A 25,797-nucleotide genomic window follows, 5' to 3' on the forward strand; every position below is an offset into this window, starting at 1 on the left:
CCTTGTTAAATTTTTGAAAACAACCCCATCTGGGAAAATATTTTGTAAAAGAACCCCAGATGGGGAAATTTGCCTATGAGTGTGACTCGATCTAGCAAACCATGTTCAAATTTGCAATGTATCAATGTTTGATCTCCAAATTCGAGCAACCATAGTACTTCATAAACCATATGAGCATATTATGGAAACGAGATGAAAACTAGGGTGTGATAGTCTAACTACTTTTACACCGTGCCAAAGAATATTTAACCGTTGGATACAAGCTTATAAAAATGAAAGGCATGAATCGAATGTGATAATTTGGTCTCAACTACTCGATCCGGTGAGTGACAACATCGTACGCATTAGAAGCCCAGATCTAGTTTTTTTTTTTTATGGTATCTGAGTTTTTTTGTCAAAGATCATCCTTCAAAGACAAATGCTAATGGTGGTTTAGGCATGAAAAGGAAGCTCCGTCAAAAAAACGTTATCTTGCAAAAGATCTCACACAATGCGGGCAAAACATCAAAGAAGATGAAAACTAAGAAGGAAGACAATACGTTTTAATTTTTTTATTAATTTATTTCTGTTGACCACGCTAATTTTCAATAATCTCCAATTATCCCTTAATTTCAAAGGATACATATCCTACACTCTATTTATTTTCCAATCACTTGCGAAAAAGATGTTTTACTTTTACCACCTTAGTCTCCGAAACGAAACAATCAATAGACCATATGAGCAAAAACTTATATCATTGTTCAAGTAGAAACGGGGAAAAGTACATTAAAAAAAGAGAGAAAAATAAAATCGCAATTAAAAACATAATGACACGCTGTTATCTAAACTTCAAAAGGGTCTTTGACAAAATCAAGAACAACCCATGAGAATCTTCTGCTTAATCGACTTCCTCAATTTTGGGTCCAGCACCGCTTCCACTGCCAGCTGCAGGACCATCCTCATCCATGGCTCCACCCGCATCACCACCAGCACCCTGGTACATCTTTGCTATGATGGGATTACAAATGCTCTCCAACTCCTTCATCTTATCCTCAAATTCGTCAGCCTCAGCAAGTTGGTTTCCATCTAGCCATTGGATAGCCTGCTCAATCGCATCTTCAATTTTCTTCTTATCATCAGAAGACAGTTTGGAAGCAATCTTGTCATCCTTGATTGTGTTCCTCATGTTATAGGCATAATTTTCCAATGCATTTTTGGCCTCCACTTTCTTCTTATGCTCCTCGTCCTCAGACTTGTATTTCTCAGCTTCCTGCACCATCTTCTCAATCTCCTCCTTAGAAAGCCTGCCCTTGTCGTTGGTAATTGTAATCTTGTTCTTCTGTCCAGTGGTTTTGTCCTCCGCAGACACGTTCAATATACCGTTGGCATCAATGTCGAAGCAAACAGTGATCTGAGGAACACCTCTGGGAGCAGGAGGAATTCCAGATAACTCAAATTTGCCAAGCAAATTGTTGTCACGAGTCCTCGTTCGTTCACCTTCATAGACCTGAATCAACACACCGGGCTGGTTGTCAGAGTAGGTTGAGAACACCTGCTCCTTCTTGGTGGGAATGGTTGTGTTTCTGGGAATCAACACAGTCATGACTCCTCCTGCAGTCTCCAAACCAGTGGATAGAGGAGTAACATCCAACAAAAGAAGATCCTGCACTTTCTCATTACCCTCGCCACTGAGAATAGCAGCCTGCACTGCAGCACCATAAGCAACAGCTTCATCTGGGTTAATACTCTTGCAAAGTTCCTTTCCGTTGAAGAAGTCCTGCAACAACTGTTGAACCTTGGGAATCCTAGTAGAACCACCAACAAGAACAACATCATGGACGGTACTCTTATCCATCTTGGCATCCCGCAAACACTTCTCCACGGGCTCCATGCACTTCCTGAATAAATCCATGTTTAGCTCTTCAAAACGGGCACGGGTAATGGTTGTGTAGAAGTCAATACCCTCGTACAAGGAATCAATCTCTATGGTGGTTTGAGCAGTGGAAGAGAGAGTCCTCTTTGCCCGCTCACATGCTGTTCTCAACCTCCTCAGAGCTCTGGCATTTCCACTGATATCCTTCTTGTTCTTCCTCTTGAATTCCTGAACAAAATGGTTCACCATTCTGTTATCAAAATCTTCACCTCCCAAGTGAGTATCACCAGCAGTGGCCTTCACCTCGAAAATACCCTCCTCGATGGTGAGAAGAGAGACATCAAAAGTCCCACCACCGAGATCAAAAATGAGAACATTCTTCTCCCCAGAGCTAGTGGCCTTTTTGTCGAGCCCATAAGCAATGGCAGCCGCGGTAGGCTCGTTGATAATTCGCATCACGTTGAGCCCAGAAATGACACCAGCGTCCTTGGTGGCTTGACGTTGTGAGTCGTTGAAGTAAGCAGGCACAGTGACAACCGCATTCTTTATGGTGGATCCTAGATACGCCTCCGCAATCTCCTTCATCTTCATAAGAACCATGGAAGATATCTCTTCCGCGGAAAACTGTTTCTCCTCCCCCTTGTAGTTCACCACAATCATAGGTTTCTCAGCAGGGCCAGGAATCACCTTGAACGGCCACAATTTCATGTCACCTTGTACTGATGCATCGGAAAAACGCCTTCCAATCAAACGCTTAGCATCTGCATGCGCCAAATCAAACAAATACAATCACCAAACGATTCAATATACAATCGCATAATCAAGGAAGCTTTCGCACAGATTATTTGAGCAAGTATCCATTCAATAAATTTATCATCCAAAACATAAAACAATTCAATCAAGTATACACAGCCTACCAATCAAATGTTTAGCAACTGCATGCACCAAAAAGGATTCGCAATCTAACCGCATAACCAAGGATTCTTTTGCACAGAAAATTCAATTAAGTAAACATTTAATAAAATCCATAGACAATTGAACTAATGATAGAACTCGAGTTACAAAGAATTGAAAAGAAAATCACAGCCTAATTAACAAACGTCTACAATCCACACAAAAGCATTCACGACTCTGTTTTGATTTTTTTTTTTTTCCTGTAAATAAACACGAAAGAATCGTTACAGAATATTACTAGCTAGGGTTAGATTACAGATAATTGGAATTTTCTACAAGTGCTGATATAAATCACGTCGTGTAGAGTTATAAATTCACTGGAACAATGAAAAATTGCAGAGAATCAAGGATTTACAGTATGAGTTGAAAGTAGTACTTACCAAAAACGGTGTTGGTTGGGTTCATAGCGACCTGGTTCTTCGCCGCATCGCCGATCAACCGTTCTGTGTCGGTGAAAGCCACGTAGGATGGGGTAGTTCTGTTACCCTGATCGTTGGCTATGATTTCAACACGATCGTGTTGCCACACGCCGACGCAAGAGTACGTCGTTCCCAAATCGATTCCGATAGCAGGACCCTCGCCTTTTCCAGCCATACTCACACACACACAAACAATCTCTTTCCCCTAACGAAATTAGAATTTCGAATTTTAGAGAATTTAGGAATCAAAAAGTTACAACAATTCCTTCAACTGAATTGAGGAGAAGAGTGTGGGAAGGGGTGTGCTTTAAAGAACGTGTTTGAATTCTGGAAGGTTCGATTCATGCGCTGTGAACCGTTGGATCAGTAATTTTGGACGGTAGATATTTTTGTTCCTAATGGAATTGGACTTGGGGAAAAAGCGAAGTGTTGTGTGGGGTTTCTCCAACGTTCTCTAGGTGATTCGAGAATTTTCCGATTACGAAACCGTGCTGGCGTGGCACGCGCTTAAACTAAAGATTTTTAACCGTTGACGTGAACTGGTCGCTTTTTTTTTTTTTGGTATTGGATAGATTGTATCTGTGATTCTCCCGCGCCATTGGTTGAATTAATGACGTCGTCCGTGTGCTTTAGATAACTGGCCAATTGGATTTCACTAACTCCGTGTAAAGCGCGTTAGTTAAGTTTTATTTTTGGTGTGTTTCTTGCCCGTTCAAAAAGCATGATTTTATTATCTTTTCAAAATTCACTCATTGCAGTAAATCAGTAATCACCCTGGTTTTTACTTTTACCATTTTTTTTTTCAATTCAATCGTTCTCTAAATTATATCTTGAGCATATAAGATAGTAGCTTTAAATTTAACCTTAAAAAATAATAATAATAACAATATTTTAATTTAATATTTTAAAAGTGTAAAAACTACTAAATAAAAAATAATCTACTCTTATCTTATCAGATATATGTTCAAGATATTTTAAAAATCAATGATAAATTAATATTTTTATTTAATCTTTTAAAAGATAAAAAATATTAAATAAAAAATAATATAGTCTTATCTTATCTTACAAAATACGCAACTAAAAAAATCATCAGTTCATATTTTCAAAATTTACTCGTTACTAATCAAATTCTTTTTTTACAGTTTTTTATCCTCCTCCGATATGTTTTTTTTTCTTTAAAATATATTTAACATAAAAAATAGTAATTAAATATTTTAAAAGAAAATACTGAATAAATATCACTTGTATAAATTATAAAACTTTTTATGAAGGACTATAAATTTAAATACTTATTTACCTTATTCTCTTCATTTTCTCACATTTGATTTGCTTAAATTTTTTCTCACAAATAAAGATAAAATTCTTATTTTAATTATTTTTGCTAATTCTTTCATGTTTTTCTTGATTTAAACTAATGTGTTTCTCTCCTCTCCAATTTCGCAAAGATTTTCTTGAATTTCTACATGATTAAATGAAATTACAAATCTGATGCAGTTTTCGACATTTAAAGTATATCGTAATATCTCTCTTTGCAACTTGTTTAAATGGAATTACACATATAATCAAAGTGCATTGCAAAACATATATAGTGTGTTATGTGGTTTAAAGAAACGAGAGGGCGAGGGGAGAGAGAGAGCCCCACAATGGTGTTGAGAGAATAACAAATAACACATAGAAGGAATAACAACTAGGCTCTTTGATGTCCCATGAAAGGGCACTTGGGTCTCTCATAAATGCAAGCTTCCTATACGCCCTCTTTATTTGCTCATTTGATGCACTCTTCAACACTTTAAGTATACTTTAATAACTCTTTTTGCAACAGGTTTAAAGTTATCTTCAAAATTACTTAAAAAATTAATTAAAAGTTAAAAAATTAACTGATAACTAATAATTAGAGGTTAAGAATTAGTTTATTAAATTATAAGTATTTAATAAAAAAAATAATTATGATTTACTTAATGAAGTAATAAGAAAAATAAATAAACATATTGAGGATGAATGTGTAAGAAAAAATAATAAATTAGAAATTAGTATTTTAAAAAATATTACTTAAGTGGTATTTTGAATATGCTAGTAACTAATGAAAAATTATTAAAAAGATTATTTATCGGTTAAATAAATTTTTCAACGAGTAAAAAAAATTAATTAACTTACCCAACATAACCTAAATGGAAATACACATGAGGAGAAGTACACTAATGTAAAACATATCTAGTGTGACTAGTGGTATAAAGAAGTGAGCCAAAGAGAGAATACCCAACAATGATGTTGAAAGAATGACAAATAACATAAAAGGAACAACAACTTGATTCTTTGATGTGCCATGAAGAAATTTGGATCTATTAGAAGAAGAAAAAAAACTTTATTTTTAGGGCTCTTCTATGCTCATTGGAATCTCGTTGGAATTGGAATAAAAAATGACGATTAGGGTTTGGGATGAGAAATTAAATGTGTGTTGTGTGTTTAAGGATTATTGAATTGTTTCTTATATTATGTGTGGTGCTTACAAAGTGGATGACCTAAAAATGGTTTCGCCAAGAGTTGACCATGGAGTTAACATTACGTTTTTGCTTTGCAATGTGTTTGTTTCGAAACTAGGAAATCAGTGAGCCTTTTTAAAGCAGGGCAATCATAGGTTATGAGTGTGGGTGTGGGGGAGGGGGACGGGGGAGTCAAGGGTGAATTGGTAATTGGCTCTAGGTGGTGGAGATGAGGGACACAATGTGATGGCCTGGTGCAGAGGAACAATGGGTGAAATATTCATCTTGGTTCAAATTTTTTGAAAAGATGCACCCCCACGATTCAACAAATGGGATTGATTATCGTTGGTATGGCTTAATTGGATTATAGGGATTTCAATTCACATTTTTATTATTTCTTTTCTTTATATTTTTTAAACAATTTTAAGCTATATTTAAAGATCAAATAAATAATTAATGTCGTATTGCCGAATGAATTAAATCATATTTTTAAAATTTGAGTAACTAAAAAAATATTTTAATTTGAGGAACTAAAAAAGGCAAATCCTATATTTAAATAATTAAACACATATTTAAACCTAATATAATAAATCACAATAAAATTTTTAAAAAATATGAAGAGTTTACCAATATTTTTATGGATAAAATTTAATTTAAATTAATTCGGTATAATTGAGGACCAAATACCGCAAGAAAAAATATGTTGAACAACTAGCAGCTGCATACCTGCACTGTGACCAATCAAACTAGGGGCCTCCATTTTGACCCCCATCTTGGCATCGTCTAACTCTGTAAGATCACTAGCATATGGTAAAAATTATTTTAAAATATTTTTTAAATCTAAAATAAGGTAATAGGTGGTGCATTTGTAAAGCAGCATATCATGACATTAGATATAATTATATAATATGCAGAAAAAAAGAAGATATAATTATATAATAATGAAGTGGTGTTTCCATGAGACCACTAGGGTTTGGAATTTTCCAGTGATGAAACTAAAGTCATATTTGTTGGCTCTTTCAATAAATAAGGGGAAATCCAAATACTTATGTACCCATCCAATATTGTGGACAAAAGAGATTATGTATTTATTTATTTTTCATCCATTTTGATCTTTTGATGATTTTGTATAGCATTACCAAGTGTATTTATTTATTTATTTATCTTAGTTATGTAATTTCTTTATCATATTTCATATTAAAAAAATCAACGAAATAGGTAAAATGATATTGTGACACTAATATATCCATGTTGTGCTACATTGGAGAAAATTGCCCCTTCCCATCCCATTTGCTGAAATTAATAAATCTGCAATGACCATAGAACCCCTAATCTTGTGACGTGTCACTCTGTCGATGGCTGAAAACCGAGAGGAAAATCTGGCTCTAGTCATCGTGGCACCTTGTCCTCGCCTCGCAAAAAAAAAAAAAATGGGGATAATTCGTAAAATATTCATTCCCTCATCTCTAATCCGTTATGAGAAGCTGAACCTTCCTCTGCACAATCTCCTTCAAAAAGCTTCTCATCCATGGCGAAAACGCTCATTTCGTCTCAATCGTTCATCGGCACGCCGCTCCCCTCACTCCCTCGCCACCACCTCCCCCACCGCACCAGGCTCGTCGCCACCAAAGTCCTCGTCAGCCTCCACGAAATTCCCCCAATCCACTCCATAAGCCACAACATTGACTTCGCCGGAATCGTGACTAGAGCCGAAGGCCTTCTCTACACGCTCGCCGATGCTGCGGTTGCGGCGGACCCTGCGGTTGCTGCGGACTCTGCGGCTTCCACCACCGATGCTGCCGTACAGAAGAGCGGAGGCTGGTTCGGCTTCATCTCCGAAGCCATGGAGTTCGTTCTCAAGGTAAACTTCATACTCCTGCTTCGTAGTTGCTAACTTCCTATATATAAGTATTCTGTTGAATTTGCTAAGACTGAGCGAGTTGTGTGACGCGTCACGTGTGAGCACGAGCCTCGAAATTCATCGAACTTGTTTTCCCGAGATCGTGTAACTTGCTTTAGATTTTCTTATTAAGAAGAAAATAGGACATGAATTAAGCTTCTTCCAGAAGTGAAATTTAATTTATACATAAGCTAAAATCAGCTTTTGGAGAAACTAAACGAGTGAGTTTCTAAAATTGAACTTATGCATAAGCTTGATTTTAATTGAAGAAGCTTAGTTCATTTTACCTTATTCTTCTCGTTTAAGTGTTTATTGAAATAGGACAGAAGTTTACTAAACGCTGTTTGGATAAACTTCTATTATAGGAGAAGAAAATAGGAGCACACTTATTCCTTTTTTTTATAATAAATTTTTGAGGACTTAACATTTTCCTTAACATTTTCTAATACGAAATGTTTGCTTGATTTTATTCAGGTACATGTATTTTTTATGTTATGTTATTGTTATTGTTTTGTTTTCAGGTGTTGAAGGATGGCCTTTCTGCCGTGCATGTCCCTTATGCATATGGATTTGCTATCATATTGCTCACTGTTATAGTTAAGGCCGCAACGCTTCCCTTGACAAAGCAACAGGTTGGTACAAATTATAGCAATTTCTAGAGCCAAAGAAAGCGTGACAAATTTGCAAATTTACTGAAACCGTTAAATTATGTAATTCATTTTGTTTGTAACAGTTTTTTTCCTTCACACTGGAGTAATTGGAATATTTGTTCTTCAAAGCCTGACATTTCATACACCATCAAATCATTTTGAACTTTTGAACTTGCAATTATTTTATATATGAATTTGAGCTCTCAATTAACATAGATGCTTCACTTGATTACACAAAATGCTGATTGTAATATAATGTATGAATACAGGTTGAATCTACACTAGCTATGCAAAATCTTCAACCAAAAATTAAGGCCATTCAAGATAGATATGCTGGCAATCAGGTGAGGGATGTTGTTGGTTATTAGGCATCCAGTTTGATCTCGAGTAAATATTGATTTTGTTGTATGTTAAAACAAAAGCATTGTTCTTTCTAAACTATTCATTTTGTTGCCCTCTTTTTAAGGAAAGAATACAACTTGAGACGTCAAGGCTATATCGGCAGGCTGGAGTTAACCCATTGGCAGGTACTTTTTGTCTTTATTTTGTTGGTTTTCCAATTCTTAATCAACGGTTCTGTATAATAATACCCTGAGACATGAAGCTAATAAACACCGGTCCTGTGTAATAATTGTGAAGTTAATAGAACTTGTATGATCATTCATGATAATAACTCGATTGTGCTTGTGTACAATGACAAAAAAAATGGTTTTGAAGTAGAATTTCTCATAGCAATGGTATTTATTTAATTTTATTTTGTCCATCCATATCTCCCCGACATTTCTTTTAATTATTAGCAATATCATATTAGTTTGGATTGTACATATTCTGTTCATGTACTGACATATAGTCTCAACTTCAACTGTGCTGTCATCAATTTGTATAGGTTGTTTACCAACTCTGGCTACAATTCCAGTCTGGATTGGTCTCTACCAAGCTTTATCAAATGTGGCAAATGAGGTAATTAATGATATAAACTTTTATTATTTGAGCAGAGATTTCGATGGACAAATTACACACAGAAAATATGATTTTTGCTAATTATGTTAAATCTTTAATTTGAAGGGACTGCTAACCGAAGGTTTCCTTTGGATCCCCTCTTTGGGTGGTCCTACTACCATTGCTGCTAGACAAAGTGGAGCGGGAATTTCTTGGCTTTTTCCATTTGTGGTAAGAAAGATATCTTTTGCTTCATAGTTGAAATAATAAGTTGTAGTTGGGCTTTTTCCCCCTAATCCTGTGAGTCATTATGATCTTTCGAAGCAGTCTATTTACTCTGTACACTTTGTTGGAATGAAGTTATACATGGAATGTTCACAGTTCACTTGTTGCAGTCATGTTCCAAGAGGAAATAAATGGAAAACTTTGTAAATTGATTTTGTACTCTAAATCATTATACAGTCATAACAAACATCGGTCATGCAGGACGGGCATCCACCTTTGGGTTGGCAAGATACTGCAGCATATCTTGTTTTACCTATTCTTCTTGTCGTTTCTCAATACGTTTCAATGGAAATCATGAAACCACCTCAGGTAAACACATCAGTTCTCTTCTGTTTCTGTTTCTTTTTTGTGTTTACAAGGCTGGCCTAAATGACTTCTTTTGACAGACAGATCCTTCTCAAAAGAATCAACTTCTTATTTTAAAGTTTCTTCCACTCATGATTGGCTACTTCTCACTATCTGTCCCATCAGGACTAACAATTTACTGGTTAGTTTTTCAGAAACTATATTAATACCATCCTTTCTAGTCAATAAATTCTTATTTTTCATGATTTTGCCATAACTTGAAACATTCTTTGCTTTATTATGGGTTGCAAATCTGAAATATATTTATCTCTACACCATCTAGGCAAGTCCAATTTGGTCCGAAAACTCCAGTAATGGTATCTATACAACTCTTCTTTATTTCAGAAACCATTTCCTTGATATGCCTGCCTAATGCATGCAACAAAAACATACAAAGAACAAATGCACAAGAGCTAAAATTCTTCATTCTAATGGAAACAATAACATGTTCATCAAGTGAATGCTTTCTCCTGATTAATGTTTTAGATTTGGGAGATGGTTTTGACTTTTGACAACATTGATTGATTGTGTGCTTGGGCCTAGGGGAAATAAAAGAAACAATTTCATTGCTGCTTGATTTTCTATTTCTTTTACTAGGTTTATAAACAATGTCCTGAGCACAGCTCAACAAGTATGGTTGCGCAAATTGGGAGGTGCAAAGCCTGTTGTGAATGAAAATGCTGGTGGGATTATTACTGCTGGACGCGCTAAAAGATCAGATTTGCAGCCAGTAAGGAATGGTGAAAGGTCAGTTTCTTCTAGTACAAGTTGCAGAGTTTCAACTCCTTTTGGATAACAAATTGGTGATCTACAGGTTTAAGCAGTTAAAAGAAGAGGACAAGAAGAAAAAGGTAAGCAAGGCACTGCCAGTGGAAGAAGTTCAGCCCCTGGCTTCTGTGTCTGCTTCTGATGATGGCTCGGATACAGAAAGTGACAATAAGGTAAGTATTAACTTGTGGAGTTTCTTGCTTAAAATTTATGTGATATGGCTGTCTTTTTGAGAGGAAAGAAGAATTAAGGAAAAACAAAAATCTCCACATTAACATTATTTGATATTGCACAGAAATTTTTTTTTATAAATTCAATGTATACATTTCAAAGAACAATGCCTGACTATCCTTAATTTCCAATCACTTCTAAGATGAAACATCAAGTTAATTTGCCTGCTTGCATGAAAAAATAGTTGTCCAGCCATAGATTGAAAGTTCAAAATTTTCTTTCCCTATTGTAATTTTGTGTTACACATGATCATTGTTTAGCCTCATCACATACTGATTCTTGAGAATGTATATATAATAATAAAGTGACAACCAATGACGTTAACTTCAGAAAGTAAAGTTAGTTATTTGATGGGCCTTCACCCAACTTTCTATCAGGTAAAGGTTAGTTAAGGGTCTTGGGCTAATTTGAAATGGGCAAGGATCAAAACAAATTTAGATGCAATTGTAGGATGAGAATGTGGAAGTTCAGCAACATATAAGTGTCAAACACTCATATACCTAATGCTAATGCCCTTGAGCTTTTGGGTTTTACATGGTGTTTAGTCTGCTTAAATGATTCTTAGCCCATTGTCAAAGATCTTCCCAGGGTTTTTCAGCTCCCCTCACTATCAGCACCGTATCCCTTGCTCCATATTATAGCCTTGCTACCATGACATAATGTGAGTGGAGATTAAATCATAAATGAATTCAAACCTAGAGAAATGCTAGCAAGTAGCAACACACTATTTAGATCTCACCCTCTAATGTTGATTACAATTTATTGAAAATCACAAATTTTCGTGGGTATCACTTGTTATTTAATTACTCTCCTAAGTTGGCAGTTTTCAATAAATTTTAACCAATATTAGAATTATGTGTTAGAAAGTATATTGCTAGCATTTTTCTTTAAACCAAATATTTTAACCGCTGAAAACCGATTGCGTGGATAGATATGTCTGCCTTTTAAAGAGAAGCTCGACCTTCAAATTATATTTCCTATAGCTCACAAGTTGAAAGGAGGTATCTTTTTGTCTTGTTTTACTGCTAACAAAGTGGAAGGAAACTAGTGCAGAACTATTTGAAGCAATGCTCTCTCTGTTATTTGAACCCTTCTCTTCTAACCACCTGTCCGATCCCCTTCCTTATTTCCGTCCCATACAGCAAAAGAAAATTGCTGTGACTTTGTTATATTTTATTGTTTTAAGATCTTTGGGATTTTCATTCTTGTAGATAAAATTCCTAATGCTAAGTTACCTTGTTACAGGGACAGGAAGATGCAGAAGAAGCATATGCTTCTAAAGTTGGCGAAGAGGTTCAAAATTATTCTAGGGAAAGAAGAAGCAAGCGTTCGAAGCGGAAGCGTGCTGTATAAAGGACCGCATACAATTAGTTTATAGTGAGTTTTGTATATCTCAAGAGATTATAGCATTTTTGGGTTGGCTATTAATTAAATATATGTAATTTAATTCACTAAAATATCTTTGTTACGTTTAATTTCCACATGTTAGCTAAAGCAATTTGTCTTGTGACGTGTTTAATTTTATTAAGATTTATCCCCCCTTGAAACTAGGAGTATAAAAAACTTATACTCCTTCTGATCCAAAATAATACAGTAAGTAGTTCTTTTAGCTTCTTTTTTTCACTATAATAATAGTCTCTTTTTTTTATACCTTTTTTAAGTTATTTTTCTAACTATCTCTAGACATGATTAAGAAGATAAATTAATAAATCCATTGAAAAGATACACAAGTCATAAAAATAAGTTGGTGGATAGTAGGATAATTTATGATAAGATTAGTTATAAAATTAAGGGTATTTTTTTTTCTAAATTTACAGCAATGATTATTTTTAATCAATGTGACTTAACCTTAAAGGTCTATTATTTTGGAAAGGAGGGAATATTAGACAGACACAACAGGTTCCTAACAGCACAGTACTATGAAAATGACATTGAATGGAATTTGAATTCGCTGGTAATAGTTGTCTTTAATGTTGAAATTTGGCTTGATGTTAAAATTTGGACTGGGTCGATTCACATTGGGGTTCATGGCATTTTGTTATTTGAACTAATCAATTTTAATCGGTTTAGATTGAATTCTTCCTAGCTTGGTCTTTGTGAAGGATGAAAAATATTAAATTGACTGGGATAAAGTCGTAAATTCTAAAGGTTAATCAAATATAAGAAAACATAAAAAGATTATGGTATCGGGTGTGTCCCCAAAATGAAATTCGAGACTCATACCGAGCGAGACTCATACCGGAACCAATATGAAGTTTCCGGTTTGAATTGGTTCAGATTCATTGGATTATCGAATTGATCTGTGGTTATTCCTAGTTAAAACCCAGTTGAGGGGCGATGGTGTTTCATTATTATAAAATAGACTAAATTAATATCAAACTGATCATATAAAATTAGAGCCACTAGATAAATGAGTGCTCCAAAATCAGAGCTTAGCTGCAAAATTAGGGAAAATATTTTAGTTGAAGCCGAAGGCAAGGCCTAATGTGTTCTTTACACGGCCTGTTTGTCAACATGTATTGCTTAGTTTAATTGAGGAAGTATTAAACAAACTTTTTTTTTAGGGAAGTTTTCAACAAACTTAACAAGCTGATCCTTTGAAGAAAAAAAACTAACAAGCTGATTAGTTAATAAATCGAGAATTGCTTGACTTTAGACGACGTCAATGCATGTAAAGTACGAATATTCAATTAAATACCATTTTGTACAAACACAATGCTCCTAAAAGCGGAATTGAGAGTCTACACCAATCCACTGATATCCAACAGCTATTGATTTCTCTAATGAAAGCTGATGCCGAATGAGTGTTTCCACCTCTATGGTTTAGATGGTGGGTGTTGATTCCCTATTGGATTAGGCCCTGATGGGCTTTTACGATTCTTCTTTTCTTCAACCTGTGATTTCGTTGTTCGAATCAGAATATTGTCATGTAAATTAAGTAAAATGATTGAAAATAGAAATAAGAAAAATTATTAATGTATTTACTAACCCAAGAAGGTATGACATGTCCATTTTGCTGCTTTGGGTTAGCCTCTAAGGTTCTGAGCTTGAAATGAACTGAGTGCAGAATATAGAGTTAACATAAGATACAATTAGTTGCAATAACCATTGCAGAGTCATCAGCTTGTGCTTTTTAAATAGACAGTAGGAAGTAGTTTCAGTTTCAGAGCAATTTGCAGGAGAAAGTGATCGAAGTACCTGACTGCATAGCCTGAACACTAGCAGTGACGTGATTGAGTGCAGAAGCTGCAAGCAGAAGCCATGCAAAGAGAAGATACACGAAAATTTGTCTTCTCATATGTGCCATACTTCTACCCTTCTAGTGAATGGGGTATGTCACAAGCATTTTTGCAGTTTTTATATGCTATGTCTTTTGGTATTATATAATCATGACGAAACTTGAAATTTTATGTGAGAATGTTTGTTAAAAGATGCCCGGGAATCCTATGCCATTACACTCTGTCTCTAAAAGATCGAGAATCTGTTGTTATCCTCATTATGGATTGACTTCTTACCCGTTATCATTTCTCTGTTATCATTGCTTCCATGTTAATTTCACAAGTACTTGCTATTATTTTTGTTTTGAGTGCTTCGCCGTTATGTCGGCATCCTTTTTAAATGGATTAGTTTGATAAAATTTGAGCGGTATTATAGTGTATCGAATCTACAAATAGAAGAAACTTTAGTTGGTTGAATAGGGTGTGTGAATTGTTATAAACTTTTTTATATCTATTTTTGTGAATAAAAATAATCTACAAGTCTTAAAATTCATTTTTGTTGAATTAGAGTTGAACATCTTGTTCCATAATACAAATGCTTGATGGTTTGAATTATTTCTTCTACATCTAGATCATGTATGTGTTGGTGTAAATAAGAAGTCTCACATTATAGATAAAAGTGAATATGTGAACAACATATAAGTAACAAAGACTTATAAGCTTAAAGTGTTAAGCTGGATTAATATAAGGATAAAATTTAAGTTTTAAGTTTGTTGATAAAAAAATTATTTATTATTAGCTTTTAAATAAATAAAAAGTCATGCTTAACTAAAAGATCTCACATATTATTTTTTTATTTAAGGTTAAAAAAATCCTCTCAATTTTTTATTTTAATCTTTTTTTTTGTTGGATTGATCGTAGTCTTACTTTATATTTGGATAAAGAATTTTAAAATGACAGATATTTTAAATGTCAAATAACTCAATTAAGAGTAATTAAATTTCAATCAATTATAAAATTATTTGTTTGGATTATAAAATTTTATAAATATATTCACTGAAATTCAAAATAAATTTTGTTTTTTGATTTTTTTTCTCTCTCCTCATGTCTCTCAACCCACATAGCAACATCAATCTTTGCATCTCCGATTCTCATGATGAAAACTCATGTGATAGAGAACTATCCAAAGAGAAAGAGTTTGACTTAGTAGGCTCAACAATCACTTAAGCAATAACAGATTTGAATTTGAGAAGAGACTAAATTTTCTCATGAAAGAAAAAGAGAAGAAATGAAGTTTATTTATTTTTATTTTTAATTATATTTTCGGGTCTATTTTTGGACTTGTAATGGGTTGTTATCTTTTTATTGTTACTTTTAAGTCTTTTAATTATTAGATTATTCATTGGACCCTAGGCCTAATTTATAATTATTAGTAAGAGGTCTAAATAAACTCTTTAAACAATTGGTTGTTTGTATGAAATTTAAAATTATACACAATTAAGTTAGTGTCTCTCTTAGTTCTTGTGTGAAACCTTAAGTTCTTATCAAAGAATTTTGTTATTTATGATGAATTATCCTTAACTTATCAATCTCCCAAGATTGTGTGGGCGTTGTTATCTCTATCTTCTCCTCTAATCCCTTTTTTTCCTTCTATTTTTCCCAATTTCATATACCCCAAATTGGTTCCCCTTGTTGTTATTCTGCAAATCAAGGATTCATCATCATGTCCTTGAAAATCTTCAACGATTTGAAAAGGGTTTTTTGGAGTGCTAGCGATGATGGTGGACAGGACCCTTATAGAGTATAGACACAATAGTGAATTTCATTCTCCCTCAAATGCAAACTCGTTTCTCAATCGTAGTTGTCGCTACTATCTCCACCTTGTCAGTAAAAAAAAATGATATTACAGATAAAGATGAAACGTGTCGTGTACGATAAACATAGAATAAGACATTTTTAAAATCTCAATTGTTTTGGTGGAATTTTAAATTCCTAATTTTAATGAAAATAACTCTTCAAATTCTCAAGTTAAATGTCCAAAGGAAGCAATCTAATGAATAACAATTCAAATACCCTCAAAAGATGCATTACCCTCTTTAAATACTTCAACCAAAGGCTGGAAACGTTCTTGATCGGACATGATGTTAAATACTTAAATTCATCCCTGTTGTTTGGTTGTGGCTCATTAATGGAGTTTCCTATTATCTTTTACTCTCTTCGTATTTCCAGTAAGTGATATTATTTCTCCCAGTATTTTACCCCTTATTTCCAACCGTGTGTGTGTATTCGGTTTGCAAATATACCTTTCTTGTTCACTGAACTTGACCTAAATTAAATTGACTTATGCTGATGCGCTGCTCACTTATTCCATTTGTACGTTTGTTTAAAGAAGTTGACTAGGCGCTATAGCTAGCGTGATAGACAGCCTGACTTATGTGAGACATGACGAAAATCTTTAGTTACAAAGTCAAGTGTTGTTATGATTGCTTCAATTAGAATTTAATCAAATCAATCACCGAACCACACTAATGCAAAATGTGACAAAAATGTTGTGGCAGCGACCTAAACGAACAAATGTGTTGCCCGTAAAATTAGGACGACGATCTGCTTAAGTTAAACCCACTCATTGATCTGGTTTGTCGGATAATTCAATAGAAAATATATATATTTGCACGAACTTAAGGACTTAAGTTAGTAATATTATACCAACAAATTTTGATAAATAATTAACCACGTAATCAATTATGTCTCACTAATTTGCTGTTTAATAAATTATGTAAGATTTTTCCTAATCATTTGGCTATCCATAAACCATCTTATGCCTGTAGACAGAGGTGGGGGCTGATTAATAATTATGACTCGCTTTGACCGAGCATGGTGATCGGGGATTGGTAACGCTGAAACGGTGGGGATGGAGCCATGGAGGTCATTGTTACTCTCTTTCCTTTTGTTAAAATGAGTCCATGTTTTGTTTCACATTAAAATATTAACTTTGAGTGCATAATTTATTTTATTTTATTCTATAAAAAAATATTCTAGTTAAATTTTGTCAAATTTTTGGATGTTTAATTTTATGTTAAAAAAATTAATTATAGAATCAAAATTAATTTTAAATTTTTTTATTCATAGAAATTGAACATAATAACAAAATTTATAACAGGAGCACATTCTACTTAAACAACTAAGCTAATCCTTGGTAAATTGATTTAGAGTTGAATAAATTTGTATTTTCTCAATCCTTAATTATAAGATTTTTTTTCAATTAATTTAAATATTTTAAGAAAAGTAATTATCACAATAAATTTATCAATTATTTATACTATCATTTTAAAATTATTTTTTTATTCTCTTTATATTCACTTACTTATTTCTGTTTAATGTCTGGAGAGAAAATAATTAAGTAAATCTGAGAAAAAATAATTAATACATATAGAAATTAAAAAATGATTTCATAAAAAGAAAGAGACAAATAATTTTTTTAAAATAATTTTATAATTAGGGACTAAGAAAGAGTAATTTTTGTATTGAATAAAAAATGTTATACTGAAATTTTTTTAAAGCCAAATCAAATTTAATTAAAGACAGTATTAATGGAGGAAGTACAAGTGTAGCCCTTGGCACTCTAGCACAAAAAACAATATCATGCACATCCCCCCAACCCTATACCAGAAATCAAAACATTGAGGCAGCATCATGAATTCCAAACTCGAGCATGAGAAAAACATGCGGTGAAGCCACCTCCTAATCCCAACAATTAGCACCACCAGACCCACAATATATAACCCACTCGACCAAGTTCTTGTTAAAACCCACCTAAACATTGTATCGGGTTCAATTTCGATGACCCTTATGATCATAGAGGATAAACAAAACCCTCTTCCTCCCCTTAAGTCACCACTTCCAAATCAACTCTTATCTTAAAATCAATTCCACATAATAAATTAATTCAAAATTAATTTTACCAATGATCCAAACACACTTAATCATTCGTCCCAATGCAAAAACAAAATAATACTGTAATTAATAACTTGGTCTTCAAAGTTAAACAGCTTATGAGAAGTCCAGGCAAGTCACGGTCTATGTAGAGTTTTGCTATTTACACTCCATCTTCTGCATTTTTATATTTGTATTTCCAAAAGATTCTTTAAATCTTATTTTTAAAACCCCTTATATTTGTTATTATTTAAATTCTTATTTTCACCATATATTTAGGGTTCTTCAAACCTTAATCTTTAACCTCGTCTTCACCCCTCATATTCATACAATATTATCTTTTTCATCAAAATTATACATGATACTATGTGTTTTCCTCCACTTGGAATTGCATTTGGTATGATATTGACCACTTTAATGGAGATATGTTTATGCTTATAAACCCATGTTCCATCCCTTGTTTATCTAGGACTTTGGTTATATACCCCAACAATCCTCCCACAAACAAAGGACCATGGTTAATCCTCCCCTTCAACATAAATCCTTTTTTTTTTTTTATTCATGACTCATGAGAATTCAATATTGGCTCTTAGAGCTTAATAGACACCATGGTTAACCGCTCCACCATTTCACAACCACAAGATACGAAACCTGACCTTCATATTACCAAGAAGACTTTCAATCTATGTATATGATTTCGCTCCTAAGGAGACTTTCAATAGAAAGATCTCATGCCTAACCCAAGGGTGTAACAATTTTAAAAAAGTAATAAATTTGTATGGAAAATAATGTTAAATGATTTTTTTTACCTCTTGTGTACATTTATATTATACAACACAGAACCATGTATTGCATGGGAGATTTTGTATTCAACAAAACTTGTATGTAAATTTTAAAGTATTTTTAACGTTATTTTAAAATTAGAATTTTATTTTTGATAATTTATATTAACTTCTAGAATAAAAAATTATTAATGAAATAAAATTTTAATTATAATTGAATAACAATGTCAAAAGCATAATTGCATCTATATTTTATCCTTAAGTGATGTTTAAGAATAGATATATACCCTTTAAGATAAGGTACACTGGTACAATACATGCATAATCGTTAATCATTGGACTTGGAGGTGAATAAAATAAAAATTTAAATATGTTTTTAATCTTTCAAATTTAAGTAAATTTAAATTTAAGAAAACAAAAACTAAAATAATCCAAATTTAAGAGACAAATATATTTTATTCCTAAAATAAATAACATTTATTAATTTTATTTTTGAAATTCAATGGTAATACTTGAATTCCTAAAAAAACATGGGCAACACTTAAAGGATCCATGATACAATCTAGACGAATTATTGTCCCTATTTGGAAAGCCGGAGAAAAGTGAGAATGATTTTCTTATTCAAGGCTATTATCGTTAAGAGTAATCTAATGATATATTCGGATCAAATGGAAAAGAAAAATAATAATGAAATTTTATTAAAGAAAAATAATAAAAATAGAGAAAAAAATTATTTCTAAAAAATAAATTATTTTTTCTTTTTATTTTCATTTAATTCGGATTTCAAACTTTTAACATCGTATTGTGTTTTGCAGTAATTCGGCCCAAAATAATAAGTAACAACATGTTTGACAACCCAAAAAAAACCCTTTTAACAACCACAATGTGATAACTGACCAAAAGGAAAAAATGAAAAAGAAAAAAAAAACCTTAAATAAAGCATTGTGATAAGTATTAGATGATTCTTGACCGAAAAGATCAGAAGTTCTACAAAAAGACAATACTGTTAATAGAATCCTAAAATAAATTTATTAAAAAATAATAATTAAGTTTTTAGCACATTAACTTTTTCATATTCTAATTTTTAATCCATCAAAATTTGTATAAAAACTTTTAGTTTTCCATTAATTTTTTATAAATATTTTTAGTCCCTTAATTTTTTTTCTATTTTTAATCGTTTATTTATTTTTATTATTCAAAATATATAACAAATGAGGGATTAAAAATAAATAAAGGAATGAAAATTGAGGGACTAAAATGTTGATGAAAAAATGAGACTAAAATTTGTTAAAAAAAACTTTTAAAAGACTAAAAATTAGAATCCAAAAAAGTTGAAGAAGTAAAAATTTAATTAAAAAAAAGTATATCATTATAGAGAGGTTCATTTCACAGCCCCAAATTCCTTTTAAATCTATGGGCGATAATGCATTTAATGAATAAAATTCAAATAATAAAAGGGTAAATATTTACATACCCTACATAAGATATTTGATTGCACGTTTAGGGTAAATAAAATTTTGTTTTTCAATCTAATTGTTTTGGAAAATTTAAATCGAGTTATAAATTTATAATTTTTTTGTATAAGTTAAAATTTATAATTAACTATGATGGCCGGATGTTATAAAGTTATAATAAATTCAATAAAATAAATCACAAAAACTTATAAAAGTTATATATTTATTTCCTATAATTTTTTTCAAATGTTTGGTTAATCTCAAATTATGATCTATGTATCAAAAAAATATTAAAATATAGCAATGAGTGAATTAAAACCCAGTAAAGCGAGGTAATTAAGGAAAATAGAACTAGTTAAGAAAAAGAGACTAAGGGAGGAAAATAGGGCTAAGTGAAGACTAATTGAGGACAACATGATTAATTAAGGAAAAAATAATAATTAAGAAAAGTAAAGACAGATTTAATTCAAGAAACTCGTTAATATGCACCTATACAAGAAAGAAGAGAGAAGAAAGAAAAAGATACAATTCCTTATCAAAGACAAAGGCCAAAAGAAGGAGAAGCAAACATTAGGAATCATTTCTTCCTTCTATTTCCTTTTCCTTATTTTACTAAATATTTTCCTCTTCCAGTTGCAAAGTCTTTATGACAATGAGAGGCTAAACCTCTTTTGTTGGGAACTTGACAACCAACTACTTTTGATGTAATTTTTCTTCCTATCTATTTAATAATATTACTTTTGCATTATCATTTCTTGTGCTTAATATTATTATTTATGATTTGATCACTCATTTACATGGTAAGTTGTAGGGGTAACATTTTCTAATAGAAATAAATTCATCACTAGGGATAAGTTGATATTTGTTTAGTCTATTATATATCTCTATTCCTTGATGTAATTCACTATTTAGCTATGCAATGACATTTGAAGAGAAAATAGATAAATTAAACTTTTTCATCCGAAGGAACAAAGTTAGAGTATATTAGTAAATACAGTTATAAATTTAAAATAGAGAAAAATCTTTAACATTACATCAAAAAGTAACTCTAATAGGTTAAGTTTTCAACATTCTCATATTCTGAATTTACTTCTATAATATTAATGGGTCTCTAATATTTTTGTCTTTTAATTTAAATTTTTTGTTTAATTTAATTTAATTTTTTGTCAATTTAAATTATTATTTTTCTACAACCTTTCTAAATTTTTTTCTTAATCAAATATTCATGTACAAACAAAATTCATATGGACACGATATTCAAATTTCTATTGAATGGATAATAATAAAAAAGAAATTGCTTATTTGGTAAAAAAAAGCATGACAAATATGGTTTTCGAACCTTATTTATGTTCCATTTCCTACTTCCATATATTTCTTAGTAGTATTTTATCCCATAAAATGTGACCAAGCCAAACCAATTCGTCCCCAGTTCGTGCAACGTTTCTTGGTAACAAATTTTAGAACCGTGTTATTTATTTATTTTGCGATCAAACATTGGGTTAAATTTGTTGAGATAAGAAAAGGAATGCACATGGAACTGGTCGTAATTTGGTGAGTTGGTCACTACAAAAACGTTTGTGCAAGATTGCAAGAGGATAAGAAGCTCTGTTTACGATGTCCTTGCCGGTCAACTTTTTTCTCAAAGGTAATCATAATCACAATTTTAAAAAACTACAATATTTATGATTTTCTTTTTACCAAAATAAGCTTATGGCATTTCGTTATAATCATATCAGCCAATACAATTAGTAACTTGATAAAAAATATTGGATACAAGCTAAAGATGGTACTGCGCTAACTAAAGCATGAGCTACACCATGTTTTATCTCCTTAAAAAAACCTAGATGGTAGGTTTCATTCCTAAGCAGCAAACGTTTGTATCGTTTGATTATAGTACAATATTTATGTTAAATACTACAATTCCATTTTATTTTATAAGAAAAAAAATATTTTTTGTGAATGAATAATAATTTATTCACTAGGAGAACGTAACCATACAATACAAGCAAAAATATTATTCGGCCAAGTGATTTAAGAGACACCCTTGTTCTCATGTGACTTAAGACTTAAAAAAAAACTTTACTGTAGTAATTGATGATATGGAGCTGTGTGACTTAAGACTTAAAAAAAAAAAATACTTTCACTATATTAATTGATGGTATGGAGCTATATAATGATTAGTCAGAAAAAAAAACTATATAATTGATTATACTAAAATAATGAAAAAGAACGACTACTATATATTTAGAGGGTAAAATAGTATTTTTCTAGTAATAATTCGTTTTTTAAATTCTTTTTAAACCAAACAATCTCATAATTTCATGTTTATTTTTTATTAAATAAAAATCATCTACAATTTCACTTCAAATCTTATCTATTTTTCAGTCCCAGTTATTCTATTTCCTTCTCTGTCAAACAGGGCGTAGGGAAAAGTATCCATAGTCAAAAGCTTTGTCATATTAACATTAGGGATGAGGCCGCTGGCCGGAGACCCGTGCAGAGTAGAGTAGATCCGTTCAAAAACTCCACTTGAGTGTAATATTAGTTCATACGTTCAACCAAATTAATTTTTTATTGTTAATGTTTTTATACAGAATAAAAAAAATATAAAACCAACATGAGATTCTTTTTGAGCTTCTATATGTCTCCTTGTGCACAACCACAACCTCACTTTAAGAATCCTTCACTTCAAGCGGAATTTAAATTAAAATAGTATTTTTTTTCTCAAAAAAATAAACTCTTTTTTTAACTACAAAATAACTAGGTTATTCTATTTTCTCTCTTCTTTATTATTATTTTTATTTTCAAGCGGAGGCTCGAGCCCTTTGTTTAACAAGCGGAGGTTTCTAGTTTCAGCAGAAATCTTGTCCGTGGTTTCAGACCATCTTTTCAGAATTTGTTGAAACGACTAAAAGTCACAGAAAAAGCAAACCTTCCCCCCTACTATGTATCAATTTTGCCCCTTACACCATAACAAATTCACATTTCAAAACGCCACTTAAATGCACATAGAAAAGGACAATTCCGTCCTACTCAAAGGCAAGTGGTAAAAAATAAAATAAAATTCTGTGTGTACGATTTGGTAGAGCTGAAATGAAGGATAAGTTCGGTTGTGAAAAGAAAGAGCATGAGTGAAAGAGAAAAGAATAAAAATAGAAGTCATTTAGTTGAAGATAAATAAATAAAAAATAATTAAATTAAACTTGTTATGTAAGTAAAAAAAATAAAAAAAATTATTTATTATTATTATTTTTATGTACGTGACATTATTTAAAGAGATAAAATATATTTTTTCATAAGACATGAGTACATGCAATAAGAAGGGAGAGAAGGAAAGAGAGATCCATGATTTTGGTTGAGCATGAGAGAGAATTTTTTTAAATCTCCGCAAATTTTCAACCCATATGACGAGAATCGTGTAAAATTTGATATTTTATCTCGTTGTCTTTGTTTTCTCTTACATTAATTATGAAAAAAATATATACTAATCTTGAAAGAATAAAAGACTATTTTCATAAATCCTATCATTTTATTTATTTTTATTTTTTAATCAAATCACTTATATTTTCATCTTATTTCTTATTTATTTCTTTTTTCACATTTTTTTCTATTATTTCGTTTCCTCTTCCTACAACCAAAGGTAACCTAAAGAACAGGTTGCACATCTCTTACCAACCAAATCACCACTTCATGAACATTCCTCCTCTCTCTTTTATATTTATTTTTTCTCTCCTTAATTTGATTCCAATCAAATCATCCTAAATTTTTTTAAATTAGTGAGTAACTGAGTATCACACCTAACATTCATATATTACTTTAATTTAAACATTTTTTAATTTCATTTCATTTTTCTTCGCTCTACTAAACATTCCCTAACATTTTTGTAGTATTGGCTTAATTGAAAATAATAAATTTTAGTAAAATTTACCATTTTATTTAACGACTCTTCCTAGATTTAAAAATAAAATTCTTCAAAAATTATAATTTGTAATAAATTTTACATAAAATAAAAAAAATATTTAAAAAAAAATGTTGATGGCATCCCTTGAAAATATAAAACAGTCAGTAGTAATATAACAGGCCTTTCTCACTTTCGCAACTTCGTTCTTCTCACATAAATACTGCCTATAAATAAAACCCTCTCTGCAACAACATAGTTTCATTTCATTATTTCTTTCCCCCAGCCATGGCTCGCTCATTGTTCCTATGCTCACTCCTCATCTTCGCTGTCACCACCTTTTCCTCACCCACCGGTGCTCTTATCCTAACCCTCGTCAACAACTGCAACTACACCGTGTGGCCCGCCATCCAGCCAAACGCCGGCCATCCCGTCCTCGCCGGCGGCGGCCTCACCCTCCGCACCCTCACCCACCATTCCATCCCCGTCCCGGACGCCCACTGGTCCGGCCGCGTCTGGGCCCGCACCGGATGCGCCTACTCCGGCACCGCCTTTTCCTGCGCCAGCGGAGACTGCGGCGGCCGCCTCCAGTGCAACGGCGCCGGCGGCGCCCCCCCGGCTACCCTCGCCCAGTTCGAAGTCCACCACGGAAGCAACGACTACGCCTCCTACGGCGTCAGCCTCGTCGACGGTTTTAACATCCCCATGACTGTGACCCCGCACGAGGGCAAAGGCGTGTGCCCTGTCGTGGGTTGCCGCGACGATCTTCTTGCCACGTGTCCACACGTGCTGCAGCACCGTGTGCCTGCGGTTCATGGACCCGTTGTTGCTTGCAAGAGTGGGTGCGAGGCTTTTCACACGGACGAGCTCTGCTGTAGGAACCACTTCAACAACCCTAGCACGTGCAAGGGGTCTATCTACTCCTCCTTCTTCAAGCATGCGTGCCCTGCCACGTTCACTTTTGCTCATGACACCCCCTCGCTCATGCACCAGTGTTCCTCCCCGCGCGAGCTTAAGGTTATCTTTTGCCATTAATTAATAGAAGGGACCAACTACAAAGCTTTTGTGTTAAGGTTTGGGTCATTGTTTAGTGACTCGACTCTCTTGTCTTTCTAATAAGATCCTGCGTCGAGACTAAAAAGAAAGGAAAGTTGGTGAAAAGAAAAAAAGAAAAGTAGTCGTGTGTCTTTGTTGGAATGTCTTTGTAATTTCTTATTTTCTTTGGTTAAGATGCTTGTGTTTTGTGATTAGTAGCTTGAAAAAGAACAAAAAGTGTAATTTTTACTTGTGTTTAAGGACAAAGCTTCGGCTTCTTATCTTATGGAAAAAATAACAGCAAAATTAATAATGCTTGTTTTAGGAGATATTACTCAATGATTGGAGAAGAAATGATAGTTTGTGGATTGACATTTAGGAAACTGATATTTCTAATCAAACTAATATTTTTTGAAAAAAAAAATCTGCTTCTGCTTGCCCTTGCTACTAGTAGTAGCGACTGGTAGGGGAAGACTATGATGATTATCCAGTGTGAAAAGAAAGGGACCAATACACCTCAATGTTGGCTCCTATCTCGAGAATTTGATTCTTTTTATTTTGATAACCGAGTGCAGTAACCGATAAATCCAACTACTTTTTTTTACCTAGGTTTAAGGGGTTGAAAATATAAAAATAGAAAAGGTTACAAAAATA

At 32.8% G+C, this 25,797-nt stretch overlaps 4 protein-coding genes across 4 annotated transcripts; 2 read left to right on the top strand and 2 right to left on the bottom strand.

Moving 5' to 3' along the window:
• Window positions 1-715: 715 nt before the first annotated feature.
• Window positions 716-3,519, bottom strand: LOC114376702 (heat shock cognate 70 kDa protein 2-like). The gene is made up of 2 exons (XM_028334940.1): window positions 3,187-3,519; window positions 716-2,613 (listed from the first exon to the last, which is right to left on the bottom strand). The coding sequence occupies exons 1-2, from the start codon at window positions 3,398-3,400 to the stop codon at window positions 878-880; spliced, it is 1,950 nt and encodes a 649-aa protein (XP_028190741.1). The 5' UTR covers window positions 3,401-3,519; the 3' UTR covers window positions 716-877.
• Window positions 3,520-7,134: 3,615 nt separating this feature from the next.
• On the top strand, window positions 7,135-12,432 carry LOC114376623 (inner membrane protein PPF-1, chloroplastic-like). The gene is made up of 11 exons (XM_028334827.1): window positions 7,135-7,566; window positions 8,127-8,237; window positions 8,525-8,599; window positions 8,722-8,782; window positions 9,142-9,215; window positions 9,321-9,425; window positions 9,681-9,788; window positions 9,866-9,966; window positions 10,422-10,571; window positions 10,639-10,765; window positions 12,069-12,432. Exons 1-11 carry the CDS (start codon window positions 7,234-7,236, stop codon window positions 12,174-12,176), a joined length of 1,353 nt encoding a protein of 450 aa, XP_028190628.1. The 5' UTR covers window positions 7,135-7,233; the 3' UTR covers window positions 12,177-12,432.
• Window positions 12,433-13,419: 987 nt separating this feature from the next.
• Window positions 13,420-14,192, bottom strand: LOC114373647 (CLAVATA3/ESR (CLE)-related protein 46). Its single transcript, XM_028331155.1, has 3 exons — window positions 14,022-14,192; window positions 13,813-13,880; window positions 13,420-13,717 (listed from the first exon to the last, which is right to left on the bottom strand). The coding sequence occupies exons 1-3, from the start codon at window positions 14,128-14,130 to the stop codon at window positions 13,640-13,642; spliced, it is 255 nt and encodes an 84-aa protein (XP_028186956.1). The 5' UTR covers window positions 14,131-14,192; the 3' UTR covers window positions 13,420-13,639.
• Window positions 14,193-24,318: 10,126 nt separating this feature from the next.
• Window positions 24,319-25,470, top strand: LOC114374569 (osmotin-like protein). Its single transcript, XM_028332229.1, has one exon. The coding sequence runs from the start codon at window positions 24,397-24,399 to the stop codon at window positions 25,141-25,143; it is 747 nt and encodes a 248-aa protein (XP_028188030.1). The 5' UTR covers window positions 24,319-24,396; the 3' UTR covers window positions 25,144-25,470.
• The last annotated feature ends 327 nt before the right edge of the window (window positions 25,471-25,797 follow it).

This window comes from Glycine soja, chromosome 11 (genome assembly GCF_004193775.1).
Source record: "Glycine soja cultivar W05 chromosome 11, ASM419377v2, whole genome shotgun sequence".
Taxonomy (NCBI): Eukaryota; Viridiplantae; Streptophyta; class Magnoliopsida; order Fabales; family Fabaceae; genus Glycine; species Glycine soja.